The sequence below is a fragment of the Nothobranchius furzeri genome, chromosome 7 (genome assembly GCF_043380555.1).
Source record: "Nothobranchius furzeri strain GRZ-AD chromosome 7, NfurGRZ-RIMD1, whole genome shotgun sequence".
Classification (NCBI taxonomy): domain Eukaryota; kingdom Metazoa; phylum Chordata; class Actinopteri; order Cyprinodontiformes; family Nothobranchiidae; genus Nothobranchius; species Nothobranchius furzeri.
The window spans coordinates 57609937-57620056 of NC_091747.1; the positions used below are offsets into that span (position 1 = coordinate 57609937).

General features: G+C 39.9%; 1 protein-coding gene across 5 annotated transcripts in view; it reads right to left on the minus strand.

Annotated features, from left to right (window-relative positions):
• Positions 1-3380, minus strand: part of phldb2b (pleckstrin homology-like domain, family B, member 2b) — a 39869-nt gene extending 36489 nt beyond the window's left edge. For all 5 annotated transcript variants that reach the window (XM_070553378.1, XM_015955416.3, XM_015955414.3 and 2 more), the window contains exon 1: positions 3200-3380. In XM_070553378.1, the coding sequence (XP_070409479.1) occupies positions 3200-3232 (33 nt within the window). In that variant the 5' untranslated portion in view covers positions 3233-3380. The remainder of the gene's footprint in view (positions 1-3199) is intronic.
• Positions 3381-10120: the final 6740 nt, after the last annotated feature.

Below are 10120 nucleotides of genomic sequence, written 5' to 3' on the forward strand. Positions count from 1 at the left end.
CTAATCATTTGATAAACACCACCTATTATCTTTTGCAGAAAGCCAAATTAAAGATGGCTGCCATAACTAATCATCATTAGGATACACAAACATGACAATTAGTCAATATTACAAATAGTAAAGCTCTCATTCACTCATTATTTCAAGACATTTGCTGTGGTCTCTAGTATAAATAAATAAATAAATGCATTTTCAGTTGATCTCTGTGAGAAAATTTTTCTGGCACTTCTGTTTCAGGAAGTAGAAGTCAGCTGGAGGAGTGGGGGGTGAAAAACAGCAGGATTTGGAGTCTTGCTCATTATTATACATGATATTCCTTCTTAGTGGCCTAGTGGTAGAGTGTCTGCCCTGGGACTGGGAGATCAGGGATCAAATCCTGGTTGGGTCATACCAAAGACTCTAAAAGTTGGGACCCAATGCCTTCTTGCGTGGCACTCAGCTTTAAGGGTTAGATTAGTTCCCGAGCGCAGCCACAACTGCAGCTCACCACTCCCCGTGGGGAGGGGTCATATGTGGAGATGAATTTCATCAGTGTGTGATGACTAATGGGACTTTAACTTTATTCGAACATCTTGCTTCTGATTGGCTCACAGCAACGCGATTCTTCCACTGTCTCCATTTGCTCTGCAACATTCATGTGTTATTTCCACAAATAACACAAGCATATACTTTTTGAACCATGCTGTCGATTTGCTAATGCTAACAGTTAGCTTCTACTAGCCGAGCCGTGCTCTGCTCTCTCCTGGCTGCAAAAATCAAAAACTGCCTTTCCCAGTCGCGAGCCAAGATGGTTGAGTCCATGCATGCTAATTTACAGTGTGACATAGATGTGTGTAGCTTTTTCTGAGCCAAGTGTTTCCCTGTCTGTTTTGTGGCAGGCAATGCAAGAAATGGGGGTAGAAGACAATTTTAACACCCAGCTTGCATCTGCAGAGTGACTGATCGTGTTTCAAAAACAAGTATAATGGTTTCTGGGTAGTTTAGGGGCACAATATATACTATCTTTCTAAACTAGATGTAATCTGAGGGACAGTGTGACATTTATTGCAGCAATACACAAAGAAAATTGATGATTTTCTATTTCTACTCTCCAAACAAATATCTAATGATGTACTGGAAAACATCTTGACTAATTTTTTAGAAAGTCTTCTTCTGAGATCTCCTTCATCATTCTGCCTTTCTCCAACACCCCCTCCCCTCACATTCCAGTGATACCGTCTCCTCCTCCCACCTGACAAAGCATGCATTGTATCAGAGATGCTGTTTAACATGGAGTCCCTCTCAGTGTCCCTCATATTGAGCAACTCATTGACCTAAAATGAGCTTTTTTTTTTCATGCAACTCAACCATTGGCTAATCAACATTTCCATTAAAAAACCACTTAGACTCTTTTGGACACTAAACTTGTCTTTGATTGGCTCTAGACGCTCTGACTGTGTGTATGTTTCTTTCTGCACATTTCCCTGCACGTGTGTGTCGGCTTCAGTTAAAAACAGCTGATTAAAACAACTTGACCTTGACTGCTTGCTGAGAAGTCAACAAATATCTGCCAATCTCAAACTCTCTCACACTCTTTTCTTATTTACTTTTGTATCTTTCTGCAAGGTGAAGGATCCTGACAGGAAAGGAAACAAAAAAAAAAGTTCATTGTTATTTCAGCTGACTCAGAAGTAAAGGAAATCTAACTTGCGTTTGCTTTGAGTGTGTGTGGAAAAGCTCAGATTAGTTCAGCTGCCACATGCAGGGGATCAACTGATGTTTGTTTGCTGAGGAGCAGGATATGAGCAAGAGACAAGGAAGGACTGCGAATTGGAAGCAGGAAAATCTGTGATATATAACATTTCTGGCTCCTGAGGACAAGAATATGTTGGATAAAAATGAAAGTGAGAAAGTGAGGCTTTGAAATGAAAAACCAAAACTTAGAATGGAAAACAGAAATGGATGTAAAAACTGAGAATCAGGAGATAAACTAACTTTTGTTTTCTGCATGACAGAAGAATTTATTGTATATCTGCTCAATGTTGTTCTCACCAAGCCAAAAGGTCCCAGTTTGTGATGTCACAAACAATGGAAAATAGACTAGAACCACCTTGTGAAAAAGATCCATCCATCCGTTTCTGTCAGTGTTTGACTTCGGGAAACATGTGCCTAAAATAATCCATTTAAAAAAAGTCCCCGTTTGTGATGTCACAATTGGGGAAAATAGAATAGAACCACCTCTCACGTGCAAAAGAGAGCTGCTTCTGGAGAGGCAGCAGCTCTACTCAGCCCCTCAGAGCTTCTTAGCCCGTAAAAGTCTGAGAGATGGGTGAGTGGGTGCGGCCAGCTCCAGCTTGTTTTCTTAAAGTGACAGAGTCATGAAATGGCTCATTCTGGAAGGTACTGAAAATGTCAAGAATAAAACTGCTGAAATCTCTTTATGTGAGGGATTTGTACAAAGAACCTCATCAACATGTTTTGTATCAACTATAGAACGTTCAAAAGTCATCATTTGTCCCCTTTAATATTGTTCTCTAGTAAGTTCATTTTTTAAGCATCAGCTAGTTATCTCGAGACTTTTATTTTGAATGATTATAGGAAGTTATTTGCCTTCTTCAGGAGATAGATAGATAGAAATTATAAATAACATAACAAATAACAAAAGGATAACAAAAAACACGGATCAGAGAGAAAACGCTTTTATATGGAAATTTTTAAGTGTTTGGGCAGTTTTTTGTTTTTATGTTTTATTTAATTTGACTAAGGATGTGTTACATTTTTACTTAAGAGACTAAAGAGGGAAAAGATTCATAATTAAAAATGTTTAAAGATGAATTAACTTCCATCAGAGAGCAGAAAACGTTTAGGATTAATACTGAAGGTTTCTGAATTACGCACTAATCTGGTTAGAGAGGCAGAGCTCTTGAAAAATATGACACATGCTTTGAAAGGGTTAAATGTGTTTGTAGGTTTCCACAAATCAGCCATATTATACTTTTTGCTTTATTTTAATTTTGCCTTCATTTTATTATTGACTTATTTTTTACTTAAATAGTCCATAAATAAACAAAATGCCTTTATCCATGTAATTATTTCCAGATTGAATTTAAGGACATGTCTTATTATATTGTTTCCAGCGTCAGCTCTAATGTGTTGAGAATAAAACTCTTTTTAAAAGTTAATTAACTCACAGAATAAAGCGCTTAACCAAACTGCTTACCATAACTGAAAGTGAACTGGCCACTTCTGTCATCCTGCAGGAGCAGATCGGTCACTTCCAGAACGTCTCCTTTTGTGGTGATCCCAGTCCTGACTGCATACATTCCCCTTCCACTGACCAGGCTGCGAGTCCTCTGTTGCATTCAGACACACCGACACAAGTTTCAAACCTAAAATTAAAAGTAGAAAGAAAATGAGAGAGAAGCCGGGGGCCTCGGTCTAGAGCGACGTGTAGAGGAATGCAACAACAGCTGGAAGCAGAGTTGGACAGAGAACAAGGGGAGGGAGTCTCCCTGACACTCCTGACTCACACACACACACACACACACACACACACACACACACACACACACACACACACACACACACAGAGGATAATATGCAGGTGTTAACGGACAGACTCACACACACACACACACACACACACACACACACACACACACACACACACACACACACACACACACACACACACACACAGAGGATAATATGCAGGTGTTAACGGACAGACTCACACACACACACACACACACACACACACACACACACACACACACACACACACACACACACACACACACACACACACACACAGAGGATAATATGCAGGTGTTAACGGACCCACACTTGACCTCTCCTGAATGAATGAATGGTTCAGAGAGAATCACCTCAGACTGACTGAGGGAATAAGACCCACGCAGGGGGAATTCTTTCAGACTCCCTGAGTTTGGCAGCAGAAGATAAGAAACCAAGATTAGAAGAATGTTTACTTAATGATGAGATACAGTCTGCTCTCCTGTCACATAGCATAATCCAGCCTTCATGGTGTCGACTTTCCATAATAGGTTACAGAAGAGAGAAGAAAACCCAAGAGATACGGTCTGAGATAGAAAAAGTTCACCAATTCCAGACTTTCCAACAAATAAGAAGTGTTTTAAAATCTTTAAATAAATAAAAGCTGATTTAATTTTTTAACGTCCTTGTGCGTTCTCTTTTAAGCGAATCTGCACTGACAAGATGTGCTGTTTGCCAAAGCCAGCCTCTGATCTGACCAATGGGAGACAGTTTGTGGATGCGATGAGGCAATCATCATCCAGCTACTCAAACATCTTTCTTGGCAGCTTCAGAGGCTGGTTATCATCCACTGTGTCTCATGTCCAAACCCTTTTCATTGCATGTTATAGTCAATTTGATGCTGCTCTTCCTCCGGTTGGAACCAAACTTTTTCCTCTGCCTCATATCGCCCCTTAAAGGCTCAACGTTAATAAAACTGTGCTAAAAAAACTGAATTTGAATTTAACGCATTACTTACAGGAATAAGTCTGAGGCCAGTCATGAATTAGACTGTTTTCAGAAGGCCCTTATTTTATTCGTTTATTTCATTCAAAATAAAAACAAATAAAACACATAAACAATAGGATATACATAACAACAAAAAATCTAATTTGAACGAAAAGGAGCAGAATGAAGAAAAACATCTTATAATTTCTGCCCCCTTTTCCAGAAGAAATCATCTATTTATATACAATTTCCATTTGTCAGACACACATACAGATTCATTTTAAACTTTTTCCTGTTCTAAATTCCAGTGAGATCATGATCGTTGATTTAATTTACATTTACAAAATTATTTAGTATACTCAATTTGGTACATTTTTGAATATATTAAATGGCAGGGTTTTTTAAATTTCCCTTTTAAGGTTATTCCATAATTCAACACCATTTACAGATATATTCCACTCCTTAATTTTACTTCTAAATCTGGGTTTTGTGAACACATCAGTTTCTTTCAGCGTGTAATTACTAGTTCTCTTTTCAAATATCCCCTGAATGTTTGTTGGCAGAGTACCTAAATTGGCTTTATACATGGTTTGTATGATTTTCCAGTCTTTTAAATCATGAAATTTCTGTAATTTATATTTAATAAACAATGGGTTCGATGGATCTCTACAGCCACTATAACTGATTATTCTCAGAGCTCTTTTCTGTAAAATAAATAAGGGTTGTGTATAGTTTTTGTATGTTGCTCCCCAGATTTCTACACAATAAGTCAAGTATGGAACAATCAGTGAATTGTACAATGCCAACAAACCAGAATTAGTCAGTAAAAACTTGACTCTATGTAATACTCCTAAGGATTTGGCAATTTTACCTTTTATGTAACTAATATGGGATTTCCATGTCAAGTCTTCATCAATAAGAACTCCAAGAAATTTAGTTTCTTTTACTCTTTGAATTTCGATCCCAACGCATCATAATAAAATAAAATTAGCCAACTTGCATAGCTTGCAGGGATGCTATTTGAATACTAAATACTTACGGTGTCCTTTTAAATGATGCAGTCCCGAATAAGCTGAACATTTTGATGCCAAATCTGCTGAAATGGCTGAAAAACTGAAGAGGGAGCTACACAGGATGGAGAAACAGGAATACTACAGTTTGAAAGGTTAAAGGTGTGTAAGGTAAGAGTGACATCTTGTGGTCACATTTGGCAACTGCAGTCCACGTATCAAAACAAACGAGTTCACTCTCAGCACCAGTTACAGATCAGCACCAGAGGATTCTAGGTGAGTGAAGACGAGTTATGCACAGTAAATTGAGAAGTAGATAAATACATTTCTCTGTAACATCACGTTGTCGGTAATTGAAAAAAGTAGCTTGAGATAGAGTGGGGTGACCATGCGTCCAGATTTACCCGGGACAGTCCAGATTTTGAGCTATCTCCTCTTGTCCCAATTCGACATGCCACATCTCCAGTTTGCTGATGGATTTATGAGGAAATTGTGTCTTTATCTCAAAGAAATATAGAATTTTTTGGAGACTTGAGGATAATTTTCTTCTCAGCGTTTCACTTTTATGCATGATAGACCATTTTCAGCCACAAGTTGCTTTTGCAGAACTTTTGAAGATTGCCTCTGGGGGTTCAGGTGGGCGTCCTCAAGAACGAGAGCACATAAAAACAAACAGTTAATATGTTTCACTTTTATTTGAGGCTCTAATCTAATCAGCTATCACTGGTGTTGGGCTGCTCCCAGCACAAGTTATGTGTACCATCTAAAAAATCTCTGCGGCGTGTTTGGTCATGCACTACTCTCCACAAGGCACGAGCACATGCCATCAGACAGGGAATTTCGTTAGTCAGACTTTTCTTCATATTATTATTGGCAGCTGTCCGTAAAATCCAACACGAGTCGCGCTGAGTCAAATGAACTGTGATTCATAAAGAATTTTGCTTTTGCTGCACACATAAAAGCATCTGTTCAAGCGTGAGGTGCATCTAATGGAGTATCTGATGGATGATGGAATAAAATAATCTGGCTCCAGTGATTCTTACAACCTGTGCAGCAATTGTCAGATTAGTCAACCCGTGATCTTCAAACCGCCCAAACTTTACAAAGCCAGCAGCTTCCCTTTTAGTATTTGCATGTCACGGGGGCTCCATGCACATTCACAGTCTTTACGGCTTATTTACTAAAGCATGCTTTGAAAGCTTTGCAAAGAAATGAGGCTATCCAGGTTAAGGTTACCAGAAAATAGACTAATAGCTCCTTTTAACTTCTCTTGTCAAGTGTTTCCAGAAGCTATTAAACCAATCTGCCTTCATGGGTGGCTGCAAGCAGTAGAGCTGCTGAGCCTTTCCCAGTGACATCATCTCAGAGCCAGTGGGTCAAAGGGAGCCACCAAAGTGTTGGATGGCATTCCTGAAAGAATTCCTCTTTTCCCGTGTGACCCTAGAAGGCTATGTTTCTGTGTTTGAAGAAAAAAGTCAGGTTCATTCAGACATTTCCGATTTGGTTTTGGAGTTCGTATCATTTCTTGTCTGTGATTCCAAAAAACAAAGTCTCACCAGTGCTTTAAATTAAAATCAAACCAATGTGGATGTTTGTCCACATTTTGGTGGATTTCTACCACTTTTGCTCAGTTTTCTGTCTTTCAGAGGAAGGCTCATAAGATCAGTATTTTTACAGCTGAGTAAACACCAGAGTCACCATATATTATGTAAGGGAATACTGACAATATTGCACATATTCAACAACCAGGATATGTCTAGTGTGCAACTTCATGCAACGGAAATAGCTGCTAAATTAATCTAAACCACGCTTCCCCATCTGTTTAACGTTAAACGGATCATAAATACTCATGATACGGGTCTTTAAAAAAATTAGACACTGTGGCGATTCTCCTGCCACTGACGTGCCACCAAACGGCTCCGTGTTTGGTCATGAAACAGGTCTACTAATGATTTATGTAGTGAAATATTTCCACCAGACCGGAGGTGCAGAGTGGAGGGGAATAGAGGATGGATTTGGTGGATTAGATGACCACAGATTGACTTCACGTAGTCGGGTATCCCACAAAAAATGGGTGGCAGAGGATATTCGGTTCCACTAAAACCAGGCTACATGTGTTTTGGCCTTAAGTGTCCATAAATGGCAATTGTTGCACTTTTGATGCAAAGAAATTAGCAAAACAACTGAATCTTTATTTGTAAACCAATTAAACACAAATTAATTATTTTTTCCCCCATCATATAATGCTTTAATATGACCTGACTGATTTTCCTTAGTTGTCATCATCTCCTTTTAAACCCTGGAAGCCAAATAAAACAGAGTGAAGTGACATAAGTAGAGAAAGGGAGTTACAATCCAAACAACTGAGGAATGCTTTCTATCCAGTCTGCTGCTTCTCCCACTTGTCTGCTTTGGTATGTGTAATTACACCACACTTTAAAGCACCTTTGCTTGTGTGTGTCTGTGTGAGAACCTTATAACACATAAGCTGTCAACAACGTGGCCTGGACAGACGACTTCACACTGAGGAGTGAGAAAAAAATTACAGCAGACGTGATTAGAAAACGTTTTATTTATCTTTGCATGCTACGGAAAGTGCTTCATCAGATGGTGTTCCACGCAAGACCACTGAAATCTGTTGTTTCCCTCAACCCCTGCTGTCGTATTTCCTTTAACCCAAGTAAAAACGTACCCATGGGGCTATCTGTCTCTGTAATGCCTGCTAATAATTGAGCCTGCAAGGCAAAAACTTACAAACTAACAAATTAAGAGAAACATTCAAAACAGGTTTAGCATGAATGCTCTGTGGGGACTTAACATAAACTACTTGGTCAGGGCTGCACTGCGACGCAGTTTGTAGCATGGTTGCATCAGAGCAAGAAGGTTCCATGTTTGAATCCCAGCTGTGGCTTTTCTGCGTGGAGTTAGCATGCTCTCATTGCATGCGCTGGTTTTCCCCGGGTTCCAAAAACATACATGTCACATTAATATGAGACTCTGAAGTGATAAAGTCTTTGTGATGGACTTGCAACCTGTCCAGGGTGTCCCCAGTCTCTCACCTGGTGACTGCTACAGTTAGACACCAGCTCCCCGGGCCCCCACTGAGAAATAAGAAGATAAGTGAGTGAGGTCTTATTTTGAGGTTCTTCATGAAAACTATTTCTATTTCTGCAGCCCAGCTAACAAACTACCACCCTGAAAGGTTACAGCTGTTTACATGAAAGCATGCATATATTTTTATGGGAATTGTGGTAAAGGCTCAGCTCAAAACAGGCTCTCACAAATGTCCTTTTGAAGGTGCCACAGTTTGTAGGTCTAATGGAAAAAACAGAAAACATTTCAAAAAGCATTTCATTGCTATTGAAAAGTTAAATAGCCAGGCTTACCCGCACATTTTAAATATTTCTATCCTGATTTGGAACAATATGCATTAGCAGCCCAAAATATTTTAATAAATATCAGTTTTTTTACTCAGAGGGCATCATCTAGAGGTATAAAAACGCATTTCACCTTAAGCCCCTCTTCCTACTTCTGTGATTATGGCTGGAAACGCTTCTCATTTCTGAGCAGAACTAAAACACATTGTTTTACAATAATGTTATGCTGTTTTTTCATATACATATATTTTAAAGTTAGACTATGTACTTCTGCAGATGCTCTGTGATTGACATCTGTGCATCAGATGCTATTGGCTAATGCTGAGCGGTGCTCAGTGAAATAGCATGGGGCTCTACAGGACAGGGAATGGGTTTAGCAAATAAACTAATGTCTACATTTTATCACAATACAGGGTAAGACCATCGCTATAAAAATAAATCATACAAAATGTCACTTAAAGGGGTAAACTACGGATCGCTGCTGGCACTCGAGGAGTACAGACGCTACTCTTTTTGCTCCCTTATCTTTTTTTCCCAAGGCTCTTTGTCCTGTCTACCCACAGAGCGCTTCCCTGCATTTCTTCTGAAAAACCCTATTTTTAACCATGGATTTGATAAATCGGTCATTCAACGCGATTGATAAGATTTTTTCAACAATGAGAACGGAGCAGGGGGCTCCCACATGTCCACAGGGGACACACCCGGTAGGGTATATGCTGGATTCCTGGAAGGAATGGAAGATCATATGCCTCAGCCAGCTGTCCATTGAGGATATCGAAGACATGTGGATATTCGGCCTGATGATCACTGGATTTCTCCTGATTGGAGAGATATCTGGTTTTCTGGAAATTTGGGAAGACGGGAGCGATTGGAGGGCGACCCGCACCCACGGAAAGCACCGCCCGTGTGAAGACTTCACAGACTGGGACGTTACTCGAGGTGAATCGTAAGCTGGACAATGTTCTAGCTGCGATACCGGTATTAGTGCGCAAAATGGATGTCATCTCGGAGAGAGTCACCGGACGGTATGGACAAGTTTAAAAACCCAAAATTGGCTTCACTGAAGGACTGGAATGATCAGTTTAAAGACTGAAGGCAGAGAGGAAAATTGGCTCAGCCTGATCCAAACAAATTCTTGTTATCCGAATCTGATGCCCTGGTAGCCTTGAGCGGCAACAAATCCCCACGAAGGAATGTAGACAGATGCTGTGAAAACCCGACCTACCTACCCCCCCCACCCCCCCACCCCCGGGA